The sequence below is a fragment of the Vanellus vanellus genome (genome assembly GCF_965231255.1).
Source record: "Vanellus vanellus genome assembly, chromosome: 10".
Taxonomy (NCBI): Eukaryota; Metazoa; Chordata; class Aves; order Charadriiformes; family Charadriidae; genus Vanellus; species Vanellus vanellus.
This window is the reverse complement of record NC_138915.1, coordinates 23,038,029-23,063,969: the sequence shown is the minus strand read 5'-3', so window position 1 is coordinate 23,063,969 and position 25,941 is coordinate 23,038,029. Positions and strand designations below refer to the sequence as shown.

General features: G+C 51.1%; 1 protein-coding gene across 1 annotated transcript in view; it reads left to right on the top strand.

Moving 5' to 3' along the window:
* The window catches only part of DOCK11 (dedicator of cytokinesis 11), a gene marked incomplete at its 5' end in the record, with an annotated part of 94,197 nt that overhangs the window by 21,375 nt on the left and 46,881 nt on the right, over positions 1-25,941 (top strand). Inside the window, 22 exons of the mRNA XM_082488470.1 lie at positions 1,677-1,793; positions 2,043-2,132; positions 2,843-2,925; positions 4,100-4,169; positions 6,124-6,219; positions 9,347-9,481; positions 10,650-10,827; positions 11,267-11,346; positions 11,915-11,998; positions 14,133-14,273; positions 15,975-16,184; positions 16,558-16,680; positions 17,695-17,777; positions 19,645-19,767; positions 19,943-20,019; positions 21,031-21,215; positions 21,318-21,383; positions 21,540-21,632; positions 22,036-22,159; positions 22,842-22,963; positions 23,409-23,495; positions 25,527-25,616. Coding sequence (XP_082344596.1) covers positions 1,677-1,793; positions 2,043-2,132; positions 2,843-2,925; positions 4,100-4,169; positions 6,124-6,219; positions 9,347-9,481; positions 10,650-10,827; positions 11,267-11,346; positions 11,915-11,998; positions 14,133-14,273; positions 15,975-16,184; positions 16,558-16,680; positions 17,695-17,777; positions 19,645-19,767; positions 19,943-20,019; positions 21,031-21,215; positions 21,318-21,383; positions 21,540-21,632; positions 22,036-22,159; positions 22,842-22,963; positions 23,409-23,495; positions 25,527-25,616 — 2,457 coding nt within the window. The remainder of the gene's footprint in view (positions 1-1,676; positions 1,794-2,042; positions 2,133-2,842; positions 2,926-4,099; positions 4,170-6,123; positions 6,220-9,346; positions 9,482-10,649; positions 10,828-11,266; positions 11,347-11,914; positions 11,999-14,132; positions 14,274-15,974; positions 16,185-16,557; positions 16,681-17,694; positions 17,778-19,644; positions 19,768-19,942; positions 20,020-21,030; positions 21,216-21,317; positions 21,384-21,539; positions 21,633-22,035; positions 22,160-22,841; positions 22,964-23,408; positions 23,496-25,526; positions 25,617-25,941) is intronic.

Here is a 25,941-nt window from a genome sequence, read left to right as displayed (position 1 = left end):
GAAGATTTCACCGTACAAAGATTTTTTTTTCTGCAACGTTTCAGAAAAATATTAAAACAAGCTTAAAATATGACCATCCCCAAATAGCTCTTGCCTGGGGCCGTTACCTCCTCTCATGACAACTGCTTCCCCAGGGACCCAGCACCAGCTCCACCTCAATGCAGGAGATGCTCAGATGCCATTAAAGCAAAACCCTGACTCATATCTGCTGCAGAGGGCTTGAAAACATTCCTGAATATGTCCCAGAGCCAAAGGCACAGGACAGAAACCCTTTGGTTGTGTTGGTTTTGGAAGAGCAATATTGTCTTGGCTTATCTGACGTGTCATAGGCAATACCGGGCTGTTTGGGCGCTTGGTGGCGCAGCAGTTTACCCCGTGGCGTTATGTGATGCTGAGATTTGATCCTCATTTTGGACTTATTTTCTCAAGCTGCAGGTTTTGCTGTCTTCTGCGAGAGACCTTGTCCTGGTCTCATGTTTGACTCCGTGAGCTTGCTATGTGGGTAGTCCATCCCAGCAAAACCGTTCAACCGGGGGGGGGGGGGTGAAGTTTGGTGCCGATGGGGAAGCGTCCGACGTTCCTCTTCCGAGGGTGGAGAGCCCAAAGACGCCGTCCCGCGAGGGTGTCATCGCCAGCGGCACATGCCAGCCCGGCATCACGAGGCTGCCGGCGGCGTTTCACAAACGCTCTCCTTGGCGTGGCACGCTTGAGATCCAAAAAAAGGCAAAGCTGATGTTATCCAAACTTGCTTCCCCTTTTATCATGACCGTTCCTATACGCAGTCACGGGTTTGTTTTCAGCGTAAAGTTTGGTTTTCAGACCTGCAGTGCTAAGTGCTCGGCTCTTGCGTATGAAATCCAGAGTTTGGCGCTGCACAGCTGAGGTGACGTGCCTACTTCAGAAGTTGCCCTCGTGTTTTTCTCACTCTTTTTTTTTTAAGTTCTGTTTGCCGGACTTGTAACACAGACAGAAGTAGTCCAATAGCAAACGTAATGGCGTTCTCCTAATAGTTTTCACACGCGACCTCAGGGATTTTGGAGAAGTTCCTCTCGCTTCCCAGAAGTGTAAGCGAGAACAAAACCAAGCCCCAGATGTTTTGAGCCTTCGCCTGTGGCTGAGGTGTGATTTATGGAGAGGGCTTTCCTGCCTTTCCAGAGGGATTCTCTTCCTTCCACGGGGCGAGATTCCTGCGCTGGAGGCTGTAGCAGCCGCCTTGCTCTCATCTCTCCAGAGAGAGCGCGACTCCATCACCTCCTCCAGCACAACCAGCTTCGAGCTGAGCAGAGCCAACGTAGGAGGCCGTATTTCTTCTCAGCTTTACGGACGAGCTGCTCGTACATAAAGACGCTGAAGCCTGCAGCTGTTAAAGCTGTGGCCTGTCCAGGAGGATTTCGTGGTCCATTAAGAAACCGGAGACTGCACTTGGACCAGAGCAGCGCAGCGCTTTGTTTCTTCCCGTAGCTTCTTACCAGGCGCAAATAACTTAACCCCTTGTTTCCCTCTCTGTCAAACACGCACGGCGGTGGTTCCCTGTGTCACGTGAGTGCTGAATTAACGAGCGGTCCGTCGCTAACACGGTAACGGTTTGAAATTGTCGGGCTAAATTAAGCACGAGATGTTAGTTATTTTAGGTATTACGTATAGGTAAATTTTTTCATCTTCTATTTTTCCTGCAGGAAAAAACCAAAGTGGTTGAACCCTTGGACTATGAGAACGTGATCCTTCAACGCAAAGTTCAGATCTACAGTGATCCCCTCCGGGACCTGCTGATATTTCCGATCGAAGACGTATCTGTGAGTTTTCACTGGCTATTGCTCACGTTTGAGGCTCACTCACCACCAGTCCCGCTTACCTTGGAAAATCTCCACTGTTTCACCACCAGTCCCACTTACCTTGGAAAATCTCCACTCTTAGCCACGTGTTGATTTTGGCTGCGTTACTGACACAGAAAACCAAAACGACCCACCGCATTTATTTAAAGCGAGCGTCAAGCCCTGAAGACCCAAATTTGCGCTGAAACCGTTTTCTCCTTTTCCGTGCAGATCTCGGTCATCGGCCGACAGAGACGGACTGTGCAGTCCACAGTGCCGGAAGATGCTCTGAAGAAAGCTCAGAGTCTCTTCGTCAAAGAGGTAAGGGCAAAAGGCTGCTCAACGCCTGCCTGCAGCACATCCTCCCTCCCTTAGGCGAGATGCTCTGCTGCAGCTCCGGGGCTGCGGGGTTGCAGATCATTTAGTTTTCCCCCATGTGGAAAGCACCGCTCTTGGGCGGGTTGGCCGCACGTGATGGTTCTCACAGGTGGCTCTTGCCTTGGGGCTCCTTCTCAGCGGGTTTTGTACGCAGTAGATAAGGCACATGGCTTTGCGCGCCGGGAGCATCCCGAGCGCCGGGGCTTTGTTCGGTGCAGTGCCGCTCTCTCGAACCATTCCCTCCCAAGTGCAGCGGGACTAAATGTCAAGCGATGGTCAATGTCGAATTAGAGGCGCTACATTGCCGAGGGCAGAAAATCGGTGCTTTCTGGAAAACAGTTCCCTCCCAAATCACTACTGCTTTTTTTTAAAGCCTTGGAGCGATGTAAATACAAAATCAGTAGCTGTGTGGTAGGCCAGATGCTGTGTGATTATTTTTATTTTTTTTTTTGTCTCTGTGCTGAAAAGGTTCATTATGAAATTCCGGATTGCGACGCCAAAAAAAAAAAAAAAAAAAAAAAGGCGAAGCGGCCTTATTCCGACCCTTTCCGCTTGGCGCTTACCTCACCCAGCAGTCTGTAACCTTTCAGACTCGCGCGTGGTTTTATTTGGCTTGGTGTCGCTTTCAAAGAGCCGTATTGTTTTCCTTTCAGTGCATTAAAACCTACAGCTCAGACTGGCACGTGGTAAACTACAAGTATGAGGAATACTCGGGAGACTTTCGGATGTTGCCATGGTAAGTGTCGCGCTCCCTTGGAATACTAATACATGGTCACGGGGCTGTGGTTTGCTCAGGAGTAAGCGAACGAGCCTGTCCTTTTTCCCGATGCCTGTCCCACAAGCGGCGTCCCCTCCAGAGGGATATCACCCTGAAGGTTGGAGAACCAGAGGTTGGTGTTATCACGCCCTGGTCGCTCGGCTGTGCCGAGGCGATGCCGACAGTATTGCCAGCGTGGCTCGTTACTTCGCGTCCCATCCGCCAGCGGGGGTATCCCCTCCATTTAGGACGAGGTCGGACTACAGCCTGGGCACGTGGCGGGATAAATAGCGTCGGCAGCGCCTGCTCCTCCCGAATCGGGAGCCCCGTTGTCTCCCCTCCCCCCCCCGCGCTGGTGTTCTCTGTGTGCTGGACGCGCCGTTCCCGTGCCGAGCGGATCCTCTCGGTGCCCGCCGTCGCTGAGATGTTGTTTCACAACTTCAGCCCGGCGGTGTCGTATCGCTGTTCATGCTGGCGGTGCCGCAGGGGGTTCTGTGCTCCGAAACGCGGCGCTGTGCCAGTGGTTCCAGCCTCAAAGTAATGGGTTTTTTATTTCAGACAGGCGTATACGTCTCGGATTTCTGCTGGATTGTTGTTTTCTCGGCGGTGGCGCCTGCTCTGCTGTTGCTCTCCGTGCTCCGCGCGTGTGGGCACCACGGTTCAGACTGCTCATGTGCTTTTTTAGCGTGCTTTTTCTTGTGAATTGGCTGAAGTGGGTCTGTTCTGAAGACCTCGCAGGGATGTGAAGCAGCAAGAGGGCAGCACCGTGGCTGAAACCATATTAAAATTTGTGAATAACCTCGCAGTCTGATCTTCCTTCTTTTTTTAGCGAGGTGGAAGATAAACTGGCCCGCTGCATCTCTGTGCTGCATAAACGCAAGTCAGCAAAAACTGCCGAATAAGACAGCTAACCCGCAGAAAGCTAATTACATATCGCTCGTGCTTAATTTCCACGAAACGTACACTCAGAAGTTAGCTTTCTCCAGCTGTAAGGGGCTGTAGGTCTCTTGAAATCCGTCTTCTGCAAGGAGGGCAGTTCTGCTGTGCTCTGCAGTCTGCAGTTGGGCTGTTGCTTCTGGACCCAGCATCAGCTGCTGGCTGGGAGGGCCCTCGCGTCCCAGTCATTAAAAATGAAACTGTGTTGTCATTTCAGCAAATCCTTTAGGCCAGACAAGATTCCAAGCCACGTGTTCGAAATTGATGAAGACTTTGAAAAGGATGAGGTAAGGAGATTTTGTTCTTTACCTATCCCTCTCTAAGATCTGTTGAAAAGCAGATTTCAGGAGGCAAAGTCAGAATTCACTTCCCAGGAATGGTTTTGGGGTGAGATGCTTCGCGCTGTGAAGATGGGACCAAAACTGAGGCAGTGATTTATTTCAAAGTATGACAAGATAATCTCTGAGAGCCACGGGTCTCCTAAATTATCTGGAAGATTAGACATATTTCTCCTGGCTTTTTTACTTGAAACGCTGCAGCAGCAGAAGAGGAAAAAAAGGAAGTCAAACCTGGTGGTCGTTTTGGACGATGCAGATGCCGCGTTTCCCCGTGCCTATCGTGTTTGCTGTGAAAGGGGAGGGTGGCGTTCTTCTGTCTCAAGTACCCCGTGCGGCTTAATTCACACACATGACACTCAGAACTTTTAGTTTACGGTGGGAAGAGTTTTCCCAGCTGCTTAAAATCCACACGGCACCAAGATGCTGCTGGGGAGGACCTGACAGAGGAAAAGGGGAGTTTCTTTCTTGCAGAGCTGAAGATTTGAAGGGACTGTTTCATACGCATTTCTCACAGTTGCCGTGAGTGTCCCAGCGCACCTCAGGTCTGGACTGGGATGGCTTTTTCCTAAATGGAAATGTATTTTCAAGTTTGGCCTTAATTTTTGTTTTTCGGCTGCGCTGTCGGTTTGCATTGCATCGTTCACTTGAGCTGTTACCTCTTTAATAATATCTAATTTGGGCTGGAGACAGAGCTGGGCAGTATGTTTATCAGCATGCTTCTGAAAAAAAAAAACAAAACAAAGGGACGAAAAAATGCTATCAAAATTTGGTGGAGACCTTTTTTCTTCCGGCCAGTGTCCCAAATACTTAAACAAGTGAAGTTACTGATGTTGGTTAGGGAAGAGTGTTCCAAGAGCTTTGGCAGATCTTTTGGCATGGCCATATCTAAAGGATTCTGTTACAGTTCCGTGACAGAGCATTTGCCTTAGAATTATGTAGTGGAAATTCAAGTAAAAGAAATCTCTTGATGAGAAAAGGCGAACCATTATAAAGGAGAAATCGTGGGGTTTTTTAACCCAGGGAAATAAAGCACCAGAAAATTTACTTTGTCGTTGGAAGTTTGACAAGAAAAGAGGACAAACCTGCTGTTTGGGATGCAGGAGACGATATAAACCAGCCCCTTCGTAGCTCATCGGCAGACAGCTTAGGTCCGCCTCCGCTGCTGAGTCACTGGCAGTCCCAGGGCGAGGTTTTTTCCATCCATCTGGATTCTCATTTCCCTCCCGCCCCAGCGGAGGTCACAGTCAGGTAGGGATGGAGAGCCGATCGCCCTTCCTGCGCCCGCCAGGCAGGAGCAGAGCTGGACATCCCGGCTGGTGTGCCAAGAACAGCCCGGTCGGGTCACTTGAAACTTTTTGGTTTAAAATGTGAAAACAGTCAGTTACGTTTCAGCTATTGGAGGTCTGGTGGGTTTTTGCCCGAATTTGAAACGGGCAGTTGATTTATGCAAAAGGAAATGACGAAATGAGCCTGGCGTTCCGCGTTTTGCAACTTCCTAAACAGACCGTTTTGAAAATTTCCTTCTTCCCCAGGTTTTTGAAATACTGTGTAAGAATCAACATGCTTTTCCTCAGTGCAAAAATCGCCGGCGTAGGTGTAATCTAAAAGGTGGAAAAAAAAAAAAACCAAACAGCTAAAGGTTTAGATTTAGCTAAAAAGCTAAAGGTGACCCAAACCAGCCTGTTCTGCCTCTGTCTTAGAGAGAGTTAACCCTGATTTTTTTTGTGATAACACCGTACGTGTAGCTGTAGATGTTACGTGTACGTTCTACACGTTCCCCTATTGCTGTAGTTAAAACAGTGTTGCTTTCCAGGGTGGACTTATCCCCTGCGTCCAGGGGGAATTTTGCGTGGGAAGCAGTTCACCTGACCTCCTCTTTTTCTGCTCTTTCTCTCTTTTTCAGGATTCCTCGTCCCTCTGCTCCCAGAAGGGGGGGGTGATAAAGCAAGGCTGGCTGCACAAGGCAAACGTAAACAGCACCATCACCGTTACCATGAAGGTGGGTATGATCCAGCGTGATGCTACTGGCGAACAAGGCATGAGGTTTAAGCTCAGGCCACATCTCGAAAGCTAACGGGAGTGCAGCGGGTGGGTTTGGGTTTGGATGGGCATCCATCCCTCGCGGAGAGTATCCCAAAGGTGGGCAGGAAAACCCAGTCCGGTGACAGCCATTGACCCTTCCCTCCCCAGAATATAAGACTGACGCACTCCAAATCCTGCCGGGCAAGGTGGACAAAAAGGGGAAGCGTGTTCTCGTAAACCAAAATTGTTTTCCGGATGAGCAGCTGAGGCCCAGAAGAGGAGGGCAATCGAAATAACTGAAACAGCTGCCCCGCAAAGACGACTTTCCCAATCGATAGTTTCCTTGCTGGTAGGAAATATGCACGGAGGCGAGATTTAAATGGAAAAGTCTTTGCTTTAACAACAGGGGTGATATCCCTGAGGAGATGGAGCATTACTGACCGAGAAGCAGCAGCTGCATTGTCTCCTGTTCTCCACTGGACGTAATCCGGCGTGACGTTGCTTAGATTTTGCAATGGAGGTTTTTAATACTTCCACCACAGGTTTTTGCTGTGGCGATGAGCCCGTCTGCTGTTCGACCACGCGGCTGCCTCGGTACAGCATAGAGAGATTATTCGGGAGTTACGCTCCGCTGCGCAGCTGAAGGATGGCTGCAGCGATATTAACAAATCTCAAAAAGCTCCGTTGTTCGGAGGCTCGATTCAATGAGTTGTGCTTTCACGAGAAGTGGGACAGGACAGTTCATAGGGCTAATTTCAATTTGAGTCTGAAAATGACTCCTCGTGAGCTTGAAGGCGGTAGACAGGACGGGGTTTTCCGATCCTCTGCTTTTCTGAGCAGCAAGGTTGAAGCCATTTTTACTCCCGTAACTCCCGGAGGAGGTATCATACATGCTCAAAGCGGTTAGTTGGGTCCATTCTTGACTGAGCCTCTTGTGGTATCGTCGGCCTCCGTGCCCAGCACCACAGACCCACCTTTCGGAGATGTTTTCTGAACTGCACTGGCTTCAGTTCCGTTAATAAGATCCACAGAGTCTCTCGTGAAACTCGGAAATGAAAGTACCGAAAACCACTAGCCATTTTCTGAGCTGGTCCTGCTCACTTCTGTGTCTTACGAACCCCCTCCTAAGGCACGTGCGAGAAATGCGAGGGCTGTGGACGTCTTCACCCTTACCATGTCTTCAGCCTTACCACCGCGTGGAGAGGCGGCTGTGCTATCGCAGAAGCCGCCGCGTCCGTCTTTTGAGCGCCGGTTCTTTCGTCGCCGTGACGTGCTGAGCTGTCGGTACCTCACGCTGTTGCTAAGCGTGCGCAGAGTGTATTTTGTGGAGAGCCAGCCCCCGAGCAGGCTGTAGTCAGGCTACAGCTGCCAACCTTTATTTGAGAGTAGCTCGTCCTTTGCAGAGAACTCCCCTGGTTTGGGAAGTCCTTGCTCTCCGCTTTGCAGCGAGCGGGTGTGCTGCGTTACAACCACGGTGTCAGGGGTCTTCTCTCTCTCTCTCTTTCTTTTATCTCTGCCCAAATGGACTTCCCCACTTCTGTAGCCGTCCCTCGGCAATTGCTGTGCTCACCAACGGCGTCCGTAGCCTGATCCGAGGGGATGTTCCCTCTGCCCCAGCGTTTATCCATTTCAAAGGATCGTAGTCTTCTGACAATTATTTCTGACAGCAGTGCTTACGTGGGGGGGGCAGATCATGGGAACAGTGTGTGCTGCTTGCTTCTGCGTTTTCTTTTGAACAGGACTCAGAAGGTGCAAATGGCTGAGCATGGAATCCCATACCCACCAGGGATATCAACCCTGTAATATCTAGAGAGAGATCTGCCATGGGTTTCTGTAGCATCTGCTGCCAAAGCTTCTGAGATTGATTCGGCGCAGCACTAAATCAGTGTTTCAACTGGCTTAACGCTCAGCGTGCTGAGATTTCCATGGGGTTTTATGCTGTGGTGAACTAAAGGTTTCGTTAAATCTTACGAAACTTAAAGCTCGACAACCCTTGGAATATCTCTGCAGCGAACGACTCATCTAAATGATGCCGGAGGTTCGCTTGCGGAGGGCTTGGGTCACTGCTCGGAGCACAGTGCTCCCTTCCAGTTCTGTGCGAGTAAGCGAGTGGGTTTATTGAACGTTTGCTAATGTCAGAAATGATGGGAGCAGGAGATTAGTAGTAGTCTTCCATCTGGGATGAGAAATCCTGTGTTTATTCGCAGATCTTCCAGATATGCAGAACAGGGGAAATACTGACAGTGCCGCTTGCCCTGGCTTCCTTCGTGATTCTCCTACCACGGATATCTAGCAACCGTGAAATGCGCCCCGCTCCTTACAGACCTGTCAGCATATGGTGCTGCCGTGATTGCTGCCAAAATGCTCTCCTGAGTTATAGTCCGCTGCTTATTGGCAGACAAGCAGGAAGGAAGGTGTTCTGAGACACTGGAGAGCTGGTGGTTTTTTCTATGTAATTAACACACGGGCTTCATAAAAAAAAACAGTAGCTCAAACATAGGAACAGTTTTCCCAAACTTGCTGCTTTCTGAGGTGAGAAATGAACACTAAGCCAAAGCCAGTTCATGAAAATAGGTTTATATATGAAAAAAAAAAAAAAGACAAAAGCCAAAACCCACACAAAATATGAAGCAGTTGAATGGATTACAGTGTCCCTTGGCTTACATTTGAGTACTAGGAATTTCCACGTGTCTGTTCCAAAGCCTTCTGGAGAATTGCTTTGTAATTCTAACTGAGGGCTTTATTGAAAAGGCTCTGGAAATATCTGCTCTGGGGTGGGGTGAATCCTCAAGTGATGTGCTGAGCTGAATGTACCGTGCAGCATTACCCTGTAAAGATAAATGAGGCGGGAGCCAGCTGAGAGCTGAGCTGGGAGCCCTGGGGCTTGGCTTCAGATGGGCAAACTTAAAATAACAAGAAGGACATGAAAATTAAAGAAGGTGACGAAATCTCTCTTTACCAAACCAAGTCATACTCAAAGGGGTGAGTCTGCAACACTCTCGGGTCATCGGTGTTTCTTGTTACGGTGTTTTCTCAACATCAGGAGGGCAGATACTGAAACTGAGACGGTGGTTTGCAATACACAAAAGACTGTTCTTTTGCAGGTGTTCAAGAGGAGGTATTTCTACTTGTCGCAACTCACAGATGGCTCCTATATTCTTAATTCCTACAAAGATGAGAAAATTTCAAAAGAATCCAAAGGCTGTATTTTCTTGGACGCGTGCAACGACGTTGTTCAGGTAGGTGTGCTTTCTGCATGGTGGTTTCGTGGTTGCCGAGCTTGGGCACTGCCGGCTCCGAGACAGGAATGCTCTCTCAAGGGCTGTGAAGGCATGGATTTCCGAGAGACGGGAATGCTCTCTCGAGGGGTGAAGGCATGGATTTCCAAACTAGCCCGGAGCTGGTTTGCTGTGTCAGCCAGTCTGATTAAAAGGCAGGCGAGAAGTTTCCTAAAGGTGCCCTACTTTTGGCCAGGAAGACAGCAAGTGGAAGAGCCGCTGGCAGAGTAACGTGGAAGCGTTTCATCGTTGCCTCATCTGCTGTCTCCCTGCTCTGTTCATCTCCTTTACCCGGTTATCGTAGGGCAGGTGCTTTCCAAGACACCGTGAGGGCTGGAGCCAGTAGGTAATTGATGTGACTTAGTCTTGGACACCTTCCTCCTCTATTCGCTGCTCACATCAGCTTCTTGTTTCTTAAGTTATGTCCCAATAGGTCCGTGCAAACGTGCAGCCCTTTGGGACTTATGACTTGCAGAGAGCTCGTAAGGTTTTAGGACAGGTATTTCTACAGGGCTTAAACCCGGGTTTGCTTTGTTAGGCCGAGAGTGGATTGCTGCTGTCTCTGCAGAAGCTTCAAGCACCGCCTGTGGTGGAGCTGGTAGAGGGCAGCTTCAATTACTGCGGCGGTTTGCTTCAGCGGGGATGAGTCAGAGCTGTGTGTTTCCGTTGATCTGTCTGAACACAGTGAAAGCAGCAGTGCGCACGCCTCGGTGAGGTACAGGAGGCGCTTCCCAAGTTGCACCAGTTTTGCCTTGGCTTCGCCTTGGAAAATGCTGTTTAAAGGCCGGCAGAGCTCAGAAAAGTTGCGTTGAACCATTTGCTTTTAAGATAGATGCCTGGGAGCGTCCCGGAGCGCAGCGTCACTTACTGCGTCAGACTAATCCAGTTCCTGGCTTCTGTGGGTAGACCTTCAAGGTGTACCGACGCAAGAAGGAACTTGCTCCCGCCCCGAGTGGGGCAAGGAGGGTGCTTGCATTATTATGATGTGATTTATTTTCTTTTTTCCCCCCTCTGTCACGATATTTCAGTTCAGGATGCTTTCACGGAGAGGACCCTTATGGCAGGTACTGTGCCGAGTCGTCGGGGAAAATGTAATACAAATCTTGGTCTTTCTTGTTTGGTTGTTCAGTGCCCTAAAATGCGCCGTTACGCGTTTGAACTCAAGACGATAGACAAGTACAGCCACTATCTGGCAGCTGAAACTGAGCAGGAGATGGAAGAGTGGCTGGTAACCCTGAGAAAGATCATACAGAGCAATACTGAGAGTTTGGTGCAAGAGAAGAAAGAGACGGTGGAATCTGCGCAAGGTCAGTTTATAAATAAACACCTCCCTTCGCCCTTCTCCAGCAGACGCCTGGAGAAGCGTGTGCTTTTCTTTCTGGATAAATAGCAAGAATTGTGGCTGACACGTGATATCACGCAAAAGGGCTTTGTATAATGTAGACGATAGTCTGAGGAATAGGAGTGGAGGGAAACATGACCCTTCCTCTGGATGGGAAATCCATGGCAAAATTTCAAGGCTCTTGGAAAATTGGCTCTCTGCTGAAGTTCTGCTTCGGATAGACCTAGCGGGGCTGTAATAGTACGCTCCGGTGCTGGTAACGTATGGAAAAATCTTCCTCCTGAGGAATGGAAAAGTCTCCGTAAACTGTTTCTCTGCTATTGTAAGCAAATACTGCAGGATGCTTTCTGGCAGAGCAGTGCTCCTGCGGTCGTTTTGAACATCTGGGTTTTGTATCCTTGCAGATGATGAATCGAGCACGCAGGGAAAATCGGAGAACATCCTGGAGAGCCTGGAGAGGAGCATGCACCCGGAGCTGATGAAGGTATCGTGGTTGCAGAGATGGCTCTCCCAGCCCGTAGCTAGTTCTCTCTACCGTGACTTCAAAAGGGATTTGGCACTTTCCGTGTCTTCAGCTCTGGGGGCTCCGGGCAGGCACCCAGCACCGCTGGGGTCTCTGTTGTCTCCTCTGCCTGTCTCACGGATGGAGCTCCGTGGTTTAAGGCTGCACGCTCCTCACCTCCAAACGTGGGGCACTGAAGGAAGAACCAGACTTAGAGCGAACGAAGGGTCGTTATGGTCGGTACTGCTCATTCCTGCTCAGCAGGAGTGACCAGAGAGCGTGTTCGTGCAGTTCGGTGGCAGCCGCCTCCTATTTATGATCCGAAGCGTGGTTGCCTGCTTCTGTCCGCTTTCTCATGTGGCAGAGCCACATCGCTTTACCGTCATCGCACCGTGTTGGTGACTCTGACTGAGAAGCCCTGCGTCGTCTCACGTATCACAAAGGGAACCTGAAAAAAATATGTACTTTGTTTTGCATCCGCTCTTTCCAAATACCGAATGTTTGCCTCTGTGTAACCAGGCGGTAATATCACTGCTTTCCTTTGTCCTAGTACGGAAGAGAAACGGATCAGCTGAACAAACTGAGCAGAAACGATGGAAGACAAAACCTCTTTTCTTTCGACCCAGAAGTCCAGGTAAACATCCCCAACGTTTGCAAACGCGAGGTTTCGGTCCCTGTGAGAGCTCCCTGGGTGTCGGGCCTCCCCTGTTCCCCTGCGTGGCCACAGCGTTCGCCTACAGAGAGAGCGTTTTTTTCCATGAATTGGAGAATAAAAGTGTCGCTTGTGTCCCTGTCAGTGAGAGCCGAACAAGTTGTCAATGCTCAGGTGATAACTCAAAGGGAGGACTCGCAGCAGCCCCATGCATGGCCTCCCTCCAGCTTTGCTGGCTTCTGCGTGATGGACCTTGATGTTGGTGGCTTTCAAACCCACCATCTGGGTTTCTGGCAGGTTCTGAAGGTGGGAGGAGCATCCAAAGTGGTGTTGCGAGGAGACCTGTGATGCTGCATGGGCTCAGCACGTCTCGAGTAGGGAGCGGTGATGCTGAAGACCACCATAGGGGTTGAAGACCACCATAGGGGTTGAAGACCACCATAGGGGTTGAAGACCACCATAGGGGTTTACAGGGCGAGCCTCAGCTTTCAGGCAGTTTTCAAATATAGAGAACATACAAAGAGAAAAAACACCCCATGCTGTTCGTGTCCACCAGAGTAGGGGTTCATCAGCTATTGGCTTTTTTTCTCGGCTTTGACGTCTTTGCTGAGCTCTCTGCCAAGGTCCAGGTGTGGGATTTCAGTGGAACGCGCTGCAATTGTTAACACGGTTTTAGAGTACTGTTCCAAGTTACTTCATAGTTTCTAGTTGTCCTTCTGGCATGCTTTGGCTTGTTCACACCTGTGAAAAAGAATATTCTGCTTTAACAAGGAAATGTCATTAGTCTTTATAAGGTTTAGTTGCACAAAATGAGCTTTTCTCTTGGCACTTCTTTAAGGTCTTTAACAGGAAGAAGATAAGCATCCAGGAGGCTTTTTTTTTTTTTTTTTTTTATAAAGAGAAACTTTGAGAAGTTTCCTATATTCTAGTCAGATAATAAAAAATAGAAATATTATTCAGTGCGGAGCACCTAAAATATCTTTTTTTATCTAACCAAATGGTTAGGCTGAATTCGGTGCCCTCCCTCTATAACCAGAGCTCTTCGTTCTGCTGTGGGTCAGTTGGACACTGGGCATTCAGGGTCACTGCCCTCGTCAGTACCGGGGGTGTACGCGCACGCTTGTATGCCTGGTGCTAAGGAAACTGGGAGCAGGAACATCTACCCGCAACGTACTTTCCTCATCCAAAGAAAACAGGGGAAACAATGGGAAGAGTTGCCCAGAATGGGATTAACAATTGCAGCCTATTTTCCTGAATTTGCTTGGTAGTGAGCTGTCAGCGCCCTAAGTTTGGCATGCAGGTTCCTGCGGGATTCGAGGGGGGGGAAAGACGAATAGGAGTGTGCCAGATTGTCACTGAGAGATGTGCTGGTATTTAGGGGTGTTTGGTAGCTCTGCGTCCCCAGTGCCCAGTACGACGGGTACGGTGAGCGCTGAGGGTCTTTATCTGGCTGATGGTACTTTGGTCACGTACGTGTCTGCTCTCTGGGGAGGGCAGATGTTGAGGCACAGCGCAGGCAGGGGTGTTCTGGATTAGGAAGGAGATGATTATAATCAAGGCCGTTTGGATTCCCAGCCGGCTCCGCAGACAGTCTTTGTTGTTTCTAACCGCGCCGGTTATTGCTGTGCATCTAGAAATGCCTTCCACTTCGAGATGTCGTTCGCGATCCCAACGGCGCGTGCCTTCTCTCTATTTCAGGCACAGGGACCATCTCTTAAACTAGTCACATCTTCAAAGTGGAAGATACTTTTCTGAGTGTAACGACGGCTTATGTTCCGCTTTCTTCCCCAAGCTCTAAGTGGTGTTTGGGAAGATCCCCAGGGTTACAGCAAAGCAGGAAGGAACTGAAATCATAACTGAGGTTTAGTTTTCTGTGCTCTACAAACCAGATTGCTAAAAAACTGATACATCCCCATGAATTCATGTCTTGAATGCATTTGTGTAACATCACCAAATGGCACTCATTTGTGAATGTCTTGTACCTTTTGTACCACTTCTACAAAAAAAAAAAAAATAATCGGTTAAGATAGTATTGGCTGTAATGTGATCCCTTAACATTATTCAGGGCTTTATTTTCTTCTTTTAATGAGACCAGATTTGTTTGTTTGCTGTCTAGAGGCTAGACTTCTCGGGGATCGAGCCAGACGTGAAGCCATTTGAGGAAAAGTGCAGCAGGCGCTTCGTGGTGTGCTGCCAGGACTTCTCCCTCAACCTCCTGGCTCAGCTCGGCGACAGGTCGGAAGGAGGACCCACCAACGTAAGGGGAGCTCTGGCGTGTCCTGCTTTGTCGTCTTTCTCCTCACCAGCAAGAAAAACCCTCGGCAGATTAATCGGGGGGGGATTAAAACATCCTATTTTGCCATGAGCTCCGATGGGACCTGGGCAGGCGGTGGCTGCTGGCCCCAGGTCGTCGCAGGATTTGTCTGCCTTGGTGTTTTGGTGTTCCAAAACTGTGTCTGGGGACAGGGTCTGTCCTGATGTGCCTCAGCCTGCCTGGAACTGGGACTGCTGGGAAACCAGCCGTTCAGAGGCACGGGGAACGGAGAGCGTGTGTCTGCCGCGTTCTGGGCCCCTGTGAAAGTCCTGTTGGTAAATGATTAAGCTCCATCTCCGAACCACTCACTGCTGTGTTCTGTTTCGTTTCCCCTAATGGCGAGGGATTTCCCTGTTCTGAAACCTTCTTCTGACTCCCGGCCTAACTGTATTCACAGCCGCTTTATTATATGCGTTTGCTGTTGTGCCAAAGTTGCGCCTCAGCCTAAAAAGCTCCTCCTTGTATTTTCTGCGGCTCCGATGTCTGTAGACAGCTGCTACGTCTCTCCGCGGCCTTTGTTCTGCCAGGCGGAACAGACCAGGCTCCTCCAGCCTTTCCTCCCAGAACAGGCTCCCCGTTATCGTGTCCTGCGCTTGCTCTGCCTGGGGTCAGCCCTTTGTGCAGAGGTGCCAGCGCCGCAGATAGCGTCACCGGGGAGGCAGCGGCACTGGCAGTGGCCGGGCTCCGCTGGTGGTGCCTTGTCTGATGGCCGTTAGAATTTCAAAAGCTTTCTTGCGATGGTTTCCCGTTGGCAGCTCACAGGTAGTACACCGGGCTCGGTCTCCTGGGTAAATCCCAGCGGATGAACGCGTTGCCGATGGCAGAGATTCTTGTTCTTCATCCTTAATCAGGTCCAGAGTCAGACCCGAGCAGCGCGTTTTTAGTATCGATGTAACGCCCTCCAAGTTATGTTGTAGCATCTCGGGCGCACCACGCTCTTATCTTCAGGCCTTCACTTTTATCTTTCCACGGACGCGTGCCTGCTAGGATCTTTGAATTAAAAATACGTGGAATCGTTGCCACTTGCCTTGCGCTGTCAAGGTCAAAAGCTACAAACGAGTCGGCAGATTTTGCACGTGCGGTTCCTCAGCGGTGTTTGTGTTTGAGCTCTCCTGGCTGGGAGAGCTACCTTTGCTCCAGTGCCGCCCAGCACGCAGCAGCTGAGGAACATCTTGAGTGTCTTGCAGTTGGGCCATCCAGAGCTGATGATTGACTTTGGACAATAAGTGAAGTGGTCCTCAGCATGTGAACATAAACACTGTTAAGTTGATTTCTTTCTCGTTGCAAAGGGTAAACAGCTCTAACTGATGGATTGGGGTCATCTTTTCTTCCTAACGTCGTAGTTTATCATTAATATAAAAAAGCCCTGTGGATTTCATTCGTTATACTTTATTGATGGTTTTGAAGTAGCTTTGGTCAAATTGACTAGACGAATATGCAAGAAAATGCAGGAAAAAAAAAAAAAGGTTTTGTGTATTTATAAAGCAAATAAGCACGGATTGTCTGTAAGAATTCTGTAAAATGCTGGTGTACAAAACTAAAGGAACAAACCTAGCAGGGAGGGCAATGCGTGTTGATACTCCTGAGCCTGTACCTCACTTTTTTTTTTTTTTTTTGACACGTATATTCTTATCAAATTTCCAGGTCGAGCCCTTTTTCCTAAGCTTGGCATTATTTGACCTGAAAAATAATTGCAAGATTTCAGCTGACTTCCACGTGGACTTGAACCCTCCGTCTGTCCGTGACATGCTGCTGGATAACTCCGCAGCCGGAGCGGAAGGCACCAAGGGACGTTCGCCGGCCGAGAGCCTTGTGCACGGGGTCCCCGAGTCTTGCCTGCGCTACATAAAACGGGTGAAGAACTGTCTTTCTCCTCGTTCTGTATCTCTGTTGAGGCTGTGGCCGTTCAGTAGCGTTGCGGTGTGTTGTTATCCACTGTGTGGAGAAGCAGAAGTCAGCTTTTCTCTTGAGCGGTGGGGTTTTGGTCAGTGTCTCAAGCCAATTAATTGTCACTTTGGGCTCAGTGGCAGCAACAGGCAAAGCGCCAGGTAGAGTTTTTCAAGACCTGACCATGCTCAAGTCTTGTGAGCCCCCGTGGGCGGTCCACAGCAGCACCCAGAGCAGGGTCTGTGTGGGTTGTGGGAAGGGACAGCGAGACGATCGGGGCCAAATGCAGTGGTGGGTAGGGTGTCCTGCTGTCTGACTGGCTACTGTCTATCTGTTTCAGGGGGTTTTCTCCGTGACCGACCCACACGTGGAGATCTTCCTGGTGGCCCGTGTGGAGAAGGTGCTGCAGGGCAGCATTACGCACTGCGCAGAGCCATACATGAAAAACTCGGACCCGGGGAAGGTATGGGATGGGGCCATGGGCCGTGAGGTTATCTGCTTAGTGATGCTGTCTGCTGCTGCAGGGAGTACTGTGGTCTGAAACACGGGTTGTTCCTGCTGCTCTTTAGCTCCTTTCCAGCAAATACTGTTCTTCATCTGTTCCGCTACTTGGTCTGTTCCCAGGCTGGCTTCAGCTGGGCTCAGTCCTGGGAGATTCAGTTCCTTCCCCTGGAAAGAGGCAGAGGATTTTCAGAAAGAGCCAAGCCCTTGGGGCAGGGGGACCTTTCCCCATTACACTTCAACGAGGCAACGCCTGGGCTGACAGCTTCGTCCCCAGAGAAACGGGCTGCGCCGCTACACGGTGCTACGCACGGTGTCTTGGACTGGTCCCGGCTCACTCCCGCTGGGAACAGCGATGTTTTAGTAGCAGCAGAATGTGGGCTTCACCCTTTATTCTGCTCGCCCTGCCTCTGTCTTGCTCCGTGCGGAGTGCCGTGATCATATGGGGGAACTTAGGCAAAGGGTGGTCAGAGGGGGGCCCTGGTGCTGTCGGCATCGCTCTGTACTTGCCAGTAAGAGCTGATACTGCCTTGCTGCAGCCAGTCAAAATTAGTCCCTGGAAAATCGATGTATGGATCACCCGTGTAACATCATGTGCTGACATTCCCTCGGTGCACTTCATAAGTCTGTATAGGATGAGGCAATTACAGCCAGTTTTGGAAAATAAAGCGATACCCTTTGAAAAATAAAATACTAGTACCCTGACAGTTTAATGCAGCATCGAGAGGAGATTTAATATGGCCGTGCCCACAACACGTTCGCTATTGCTTTGCGAAAGTAATAGATGTGCACGGTGTGAAGGGGCAGACAGGGGTGTCTATCAGCTGCTTCGGCGGCGGTCGCGCTGTGTTTCCGGGGAGCCGTGCGTCGCGCAGTACGGAGAATTCCTTCTCCCTGGAGAGCGCAGCGCTCTTCGCTCCTTTCCCAGGGCAGCGCGGGAGCCGCGGCGGTCGCTAACCTTTCTTGTGTTTTGCAGACTGCCCAGAAGGTCCATAAGGTGGCCAAGCAGGTGTGCAGCCGTCTGGGACAGTACAGGATGCCCTTCGGTTGGGCTGCCAGGTTAGTCACCCCGGGGTGCCCCTCGGCCGTGGCGGGAGCTGCCGCCGGTTATCCGGGACGTGGTCCGGCCGAGGGCCGAGCGGCTGAAGCCAGTGAAGGTGCAGCCGAGGGCAGAATCTGGCTCCAATTCCCAAAACAGAAGGGGGATTGGCCTGAGATGCTCTGTCTAAAATTAGAAACGAAATATTAAAAAGTAAACAGTGCTGGGAAGGCAGTAACCTTCCTGCTGACCCGTAGCTACTGCTATCAGGGCAGAACATTCCCGGGGATGAGTTATCCCGTCCCCTGCTACCGCGGGAATCGCCGCAGAAATTCCCTCCTGGCATCGGCCGTTGCCAGGGACGGGATGGGAGCGGAGGACCTCTGGGCCTGGTGGGAGCAATCAGCTGGGGTTTGTCTCCCATCTTCGACTCTGCTTTAATTAATATTTTTGGGAATGACTGGAGATAGCGATCCCATTCCCTCGCTGTTCTTTTATTGGGGCTGATAGAGTGCATCAATCCCCTAAACCTCACATCAGAGGAAGGCCTGAAGGCGAGTTCATCCCTCTGCTGCCGCCTCCTGTTGCTAAACTGCTGTTTGGTGCTGACGAAAGGGATGGTAATGACATGGGAACACCAGATGGCTGTCGCAGTGGGCTGGGATTTGGTGGCATACGGCTTGCAATGTGTATTGTGGAGCTGGAATTTGCTGTGACGCTTTCAAGATGGCGTTTCTGAGGTGCAGCTCGCTCCCGGGAGCCACCCCACCGCCTCAGCCCTCTCGCAAGCCTAACGGTGGGCCCTCTGTGGGCATTGACTTTGACGGGCTTTCAGATTGGTTCCTGCTGGGTAAAAAGCAGCATTTGGAGACCAGGGAGTTGGGTGGCCGACAGCCTGGCGTGGGGAGCTGTGCTGCTCTGCATCCCTGGAACAGTTTCCTTGCGGGCTTCAGAGGAAACTTCGCACAGAAAGGGAGTACGGATGCTTTAATGTTCCTGCTGAACGCAGACGCTCACAGCCTTTGTATTCAAGGGCAAAGATGCCGGTGTTCATCCAGAGCAGAGTCCAGCCTGCTGCTCTGGGGTCAGGGGGGAGCTCATGGGGCACTGGTGAGGCCCCATCTCCAGTGCTGTGTTCAGTTTTGGGCCCCTCACAAAAAGAAGGACATTGAGGGGCCAGAGCGTGTTCAGAGAAGGGCAACGGAGCTGTGAGGGGTCTGGAGCACACGTCTCATGAGGAGTGGCTGAGGGACCTGGGGGTGCTCAGCCTGGAGAAGAGGGGGCTGAGGGGAGACCTTCTCGCTCTCTACAGCTCCCTGAAAGGAGGGGGTAGTGAGGGGGGGGGGTCTCTGCTCCCAAGGAACAAGCGATGGGACAAGAGGAAACAGCCTCAAGTTGCACCATGGTGGGTTTAGATTGGATATTAGGAAGAAGTTCTTCCCTGAAAGGGTTGTCCAGCACTGGCACAGGCTGCCCAGGGCAGTGGTGGAGTCGCCATCCCTGAAGGTGTTTAACAGACGGGCAGACGTGGTGCTGAGGGACGTAGGTTAGTGGTGGGCTGGGCAGTGCTGGGTTGATGGTTGGACTCAATGATCTTAAAAGTCCCTTCCAACCCAGACGATTCTATGATTCTGTGTCCTCAGACTGGGCTTCATTGCGCACTCCTTTCCTGGAGAGAAGGGAAGTGGGTGATGACAGGGTGGACTGCAGTCTGTGTGAGCGACACGTGAGGATGGAAGGGTGATCGGGAGGTCTGGCGGCATTCAGATCTGTCCCAGGCCGGCAAACCTCTTGCCTGATAAACTGCCCTTCAGTCTGACGGGTCAAAGGCCTTTGTGTCTGCGTATTTACCGGTGTTTAGGAAAATGTGTCTCTTCTTTCCTGCAGACCAGTTTTCAAAGACTCCCAGGGCACTCTCGATGCTGAAGGAAAATTCTCGCCTCTATACAAACAAGACAGCGGCAAACTCTCGAATGAAGATATGCTGAAGCTTTTAGCAGAGTATAAGAAGTAAGTGTAAGAGGCTGGTGCAGAGGCTGAGCCGGCCTTTTAATATACATTTTTAAACAGTTAAGCATGAGATGACGATTTCTAAAATGCTCAGAGGGTAACGAAAAGTGCTGCTGATGCATTCTGCACCTGAGCTTTCAAGGTTCACACTCTTGTTCCTTTCTCCCTAACGCAGGCCAGAGAAGACAAAGCTGCAGGTCATTCCAGCCCAGTTGAATATCGTCATCAAGGACATCCCGCTGGACTTCACAAGTAAGCGTCTTGGATCGTAAAATAAGTGCTGGTGGCTCTAGCCTCAGGAGTTAGTGCTTCTATGGAGAGTTTTGCTGTTTCGTTAACAAGGATATCTCGAGGCTGCAATGAGAAATGAGTAATTCGGCACAACCACTGACTTGTAAGTCTCTCTGATGGATTCTGTGGAGGGATGTGGTCCAAGTGCAGAGGATTACCCGAGGGGTGCATCTGCTTTGCAGTTTGGCCATCGCATCCTAAATCTGAAGGGAGCCACCTGCCTGCTTTTGCTGTTATTATTATACCAATCTCCGGTCCCCTGTTCAAAAGGCTTTTCTCGTGGACTTAAGTGACGGCCTTTCAAAGAACAGGAAAAATTGAGATGAATGCTCCCTCGTGGTGGACGTGAGTCTCGGTGAATTAGGCAGGGCTTGCCCGCTGGTATTTGGAGGCCACATAACCATCGAACATCTTTCTGAAGCAGAGAGTGGGAAAGGACTGACGCGGTGGGACCGACGCGCTTTGAGACGTCGGTCTCAAGTCATCATCTCAGTAGCCTGTCTGCTTCAGTCAGGTCATGTTTGCGTGATTATAGCACAGTAACTTCATGGGTTAGATTCCTGGAAGACTCGTGGTGCAGGTGCTGGGCAGAGCGGCTGTCCCTGCCCAGACGTGGGTCGTTCACAAGAGGCTTTGGCTCTGCCCAGAGCTACGGGAAGGTGCCATTTCTGCAGTTCCCACTGGCAAGGGGAGCAGAGCCCCCTGGTGCCCGTTCACCCGTCTTTTCTCAGTATTGCTAATGCAGTCGGGGACCACAGAAGTTGGCGTGATCAAGGGGAGAATTTTCCCTTAATCATTTCAACAGGAGCAGTCGAGTCCTGCTGCCTGGTCAAGACACACGGTGCTCTGACGTGAAGAGAACTGGCTGCTCGGGGGCAATGGCAGTTTCAGACCCACGAATTTCCTTTCACATGGGCTGTACTTCGCGTGTTTGTGAGGTGTGTGCTTATCCAAGCTTCCCTTCTCTCCTAGATTGTGTCACAGCTTCTTATATCCCTATAAAGCCTTTTGAGAAGAGCTGTGAGGACATTGCAGTTGAAGTGGAGGAGCTTGTCCCAGAAGTTGCAAAATACTGTTATCCCTTCACTGTCTACAAAAACCACCTCTACGTCTACCCTTTGCATCTGAAGTATGAGAACCAGAAGGTGTTTGCAAAGGTGAGTGACCTGCAGAACGGGCTGCAGCCAGAGCCGGCGTGGTCTGGGCCGATGCCGCTGACCTGTAGTGATGGCTCATCCTCCTCTTCTCCCCCATTTCAGGCAAGGAATATCGCTGTCTGTGTTGAGTTCAGGGACTCAGATGAAGCTGATGGCAGACCGTTAAAGGTGGGTACCTGTTAATAGGGCTGCCGTATGCTCGCTGCTGTGTACGGAGTGCCAGCCAGGCTGAGCAGGACAACGGGAAAGCACTGAGTTTCCACGCTCGCTGTTTTAATTTGGCCAGCAGCGACCCTGAATCCGGCTCTCCGTTTGTGTTCCCAGTGTATATATGGCAAACCCGGAGGTCATCTCCTGACCACGAATGCGTATGCTGCCGTGCTGCATCACAACCAGAGTCCAGAGTTCTACGATGAGGTAAAAACGAAATGGTGGGAAATAGCAGATTTTCCTGGATGCTACAAAGCCAAGGGGCCTTTCGGGCTATCTCTTTTTCCAGGGCTGGGTGAAATATGGGTAAAAATAATCGTCAGCCCTTTGCCTCAGTAGAAGGGCTCAGCAAAGCCAGAGGCTCTGTCAATTTTTAATGCCAGTTTGTTTTCTGCTGTCTTTACTGTCACGCTTTGTGCACTCCAATCACACGCTCCCATTAATAAGTAATGTGCAAACGTGCTGAAAATGTTAGCCAGGAGTTATTTAAGATGGGTAAGAATGTGTCTTGTGTAACTACATACAACATAGCATTTGTGAAATAAAATAGAATTTAAAATATTACTCCACAATTAAAAATACAGTCTTATCTATCATGATATCATTTTAGATTAAAATTGAGCTTCCAATTCACCTCCATCAAAAGCATCATTTGCTTTTCACCTTCTATCATGTCAGCTGTGAAATTAATACAAAGGCAACATCGAAAAAACAGGACACCGTTGAAACTCAAGGTATGTTCACTGCTTAAATTACTTCGGTTGGAGTTTAAGAGTCCAAGATAAAATGAATGTAGGGGCGTGAGAAAATATTTGATTAACATATTAGCCTATCTGAATTTTCTTTATTGAAAGCAACCTAATACAAATCCTAGGTCTGAACTGGAATAAACCACAATGGTTTTAGTGTAGACTAAAGCTCAGATTTTTGCTGCCATCTGAGAGCTCTTTCTGCGTGCTCTTGGACTTGGCTTTTCTGAGTGGGTTGACTGTCAGTCAAGTCACCAACGAAAACTCGCCGCGAGATCAGGGCTTCGGGCGCTGCTCCTGCCGACACCAGGCACGTGGGAGAGCCTGAGCCCACCCCGGTCTCGCTGGTGGGGATGCTTCTCCATTCAGCCGGTCCTTGGGCGGCTGAGGGACCCTGGCCATGGGGCAACAGCCACGGCTCACGCGCCGTTTCTGCCCCCCAAACCCACTCCTGATCTTGGTTGTGCTGCGTCTGAATTTCGTTCCCCGAGTCAGCAGGTGAACCGTGCTTTAGCGAGGCTGACGCGGTCGATCCCAGCCTCATTGAAGCCGCTTGCGCAACTGCGGGTTTGATCTTCTCAGGGTGAGACGCAGCTCGTTTTGGAGCTTGAGCCAAACACGTATCGCTGTGTGTCTGCTAACTCTGGTCCACCGGTTGCCTCCACAGTGGGATACGCCTGGGTCCCGTTGCTGAAGGACGGACGCATTGTCACCCTGGAGCGGCATTTGCCGGTTTCATCCAACCTTCCACCTGGCTACCTGGGTCTGGGGGACACAGAGTCACGAAGGGTAGGAAGGCCGTTTAACATGGGCTTAAACATAAGGGGAAGAGGAAAGCTGAGCTTTTGTTACCACTGGAAGTTCTGGGGTTGTGTTTGTGCCCTGCTCAGTGGAAAGATCCCTACTGCAGTGCAGCCCAACAGCTTAAGGTTCTTAGAGGTGGGAGATGGGACGCTTTTAATTCCATTTTCCGTGGCTATCTAGGTGCAGAGAATATTTTTGTGGCAAGCTGGACCGGGCTGTTGTAGGTGGTGCAGAGCAGGAGAGTGGGCACGTGCTCTGTGGGCACCTTCTCATGGGGGTGCCTTTGCCCCACCGTGGCTGCAGTCAGGTCACTGGTGTTTGCACTGCGGGAGGAACCCGTTCTTCCCCCCCAAACCCGTCCCTTCTGAGTACGAGTCTGTCTGGACAGAGTCACCTTCTCACCAAGTACTCGCGTGTTGTCTGTTCACAGCAGCCCAGCGTGGATGCGAAGTGGGTGGACGGAGCAAAGCCGCTGTTTAAAATCAGAATCCATTTGGATTCGACCGTTTACACTCAGGTAAGAGGAGCACCTCGTTCTTAAAGACTTTCTACACAAGTGCGGAGGACGCGATTGCTGTATCCCTACTACTGCTATGCCGTAGGTGCTGTGGGAAAGAGGTCCCTGTGTTTGCAGAGCAGCACTGGGATGCTTCTGTAGCAGCAGGTCTGGGAGTACTTGCAGGGACGTCTCCTTCGTCTGGACGCGATGAGGCAGTTGTATGAGTGAATGAGCCTAGGGAGAGGCTGATGTTTTCTTGGCCAATTGCACTGTAACTGGCAGGACCAAGGAGACATTTAAGCAAACGAGCTGCTTCGATGATGCAAAAGAGTGAAGATGGGGGGGTTTCCCCAGATATTTGACTCTTCATTGAGTTTAAAAAAAAAAAAAAAAAAGGGGTTTGCTGACAACAGAAGACACAAGAAAACAAGGGTCCTGATTTCCCTTTGAAACCAGTTCAGGTTGTTTTACTGAGTCCTCGTGTGTTCTGCCATGTTATGGTAGTGGTGGACTTCCCCATGCTTCATGTGATATACAGCAAAGATCCCCAGCGCATGCTCTGGGGCACCTCCTCTCAGTGCTGCTCACGGCGGAAGTCCCTTGGCAGGGCTTGTTCTCCCGTCCTGGATGCAATCAGCTGCACTTCCATTCACACCAACTCATTTTCAGCATCATCTAAACCTGTTTTAGGGTCTTGCTGATTCTGTGCAGCGCTGAGAGCTGCGCAATCGTTCCACTCCCCACTAAAGTCATAGAATCATAAAATGGTTTAGGTTGGAAGGGACCTTGAAGACCATCCAGTCCCACCCCCTGCCCTGGGCAGGGCCACCTCCCCCCAGCCCAGGTTGCCCCAAGCCCCGTCCAACCTGGCCTTGAACACCTCCAGGGATGGGGCAGCCACAGCTTCTCGGGGCACCCTGCGCCAGGGGCTCACCACCCTCACGGGAGAGAATTTCTTCCTCATATCTCATCTATATCTCCCCTCTTTCAGTTTAAAACCGTCCCCCCTCGTCCCATGGCTCCCCTCCCTGATCCAGAGTCCCTCCCCAGCTCTCCTGGAGCCCCTTTAGGCACTGGAAGGGGCTCTGAGGTCTCCTCGGAGCCTTCTCTTCTCCAGTCTGAACCCCCCCACCTCTCCCAGCCTGTCCTCCCAGCAGAGGGGCTCCAGCCCTCCCAGCAGCTCCGGGGCCTCCTCTGTCCCCGCTCCAACAGCTCCGTGTCCTTCTGCTGTTGGGACCCCCCGAGCTGGAGGCAGCACTGCGGGGGGGTCTCCCCAGAGCGCAGCAGAGGGGCAGAATCCCCCCCTCGCCCTGCTGGCCACGCTGCGGGGGATGCAGCCCGGGATACAGTTGGCCTTCTGGCCAACACATTGTTGGCTCATGTTGAGCTTCTCATCCACCAACAGCCCCAAGTCCTTCTCCTCAGGGCTGCTCTCCAGCCATTCCCTGCCCAGCCTGGAGTTGTGCTTGGGATTGCCCCAACCCTAATGTAGGACCTTGCACTTGGCCTGGTTGAACAGCATGAGGTTGGCGTGAGCCCACCTCTCCAGCCTGTCCAGGCCCCTCTGGATGGCATTCATACATTCCCGGATGCTTTTCAGGCTTAAATAACCAAGGTAATTAAATTTAACCTTGGAGAAGGAAGGGAGAGCAATGGGAAGGAGAGTGCCTCAGACGGAGAGCAGTAGGTCGGTGAGGCAGATGGTGAGGCAGTCTCGCAGGTGGGACAGAAGGACTCCCACTCCTCCAGGCCAGTGTTGGACAGGGATTGCGACCACAGGAGAAATTTAACGCTGCTGGCAGTTTTGTGCTTCAACTCGAGATTAGCTGGGAGGCAGTGGCTGGGTACGTTGGAAGAGGCAGGGAGCGGCAGTCTACTCCTGGGAGATGGCAGCTGGGGACCGAAAGTGCCACTGGTACCGACGTGGGGCTTGCTAGGCACAGGGCCCACTGCCGCGGGGATGTCGGCAGATTTTTGGGTGTGCGCTGCAGAGTAGGCGTTGACAAATGTTGAGACTGCTGCGTTGAACTTGTTTTTCTTCTCTTCCAGGACATGCACTTGCACAAATTCTTCCAGTACTGCCAGCTGGTTCAGGCGGGAGCTAAGGAAGTCCCAGGAGAGCTTGTGAAATACCTAAAGGTGAACAGTGCCTGTCGGTGGGCTTCGTTTGTGATTTTGCGGACCACCAGTAAATACCTGCAGCCCTGCCCTGTAGGAACACGCGCTCGCTGCGGCGCTGGGACCGGTGCGGCGTGCGGTATCTTTACCTTTGCTTACTGACACGGCGGTCTGCTCTCTGCCTGCTGCTTCCCGCTGCCTTTCGCAGGAGGTACAACAAGCAGTCAGCAGCGCTCTGCCGCGCTGGCGGCAAACCCTCCTCCTGGCGGGCTCGCACACTCCTCCCCCGCTGCCCTAGATCTGATCCAAACCTTTAAACTGTAGCACAATTCCTAGTTTTCAGGGG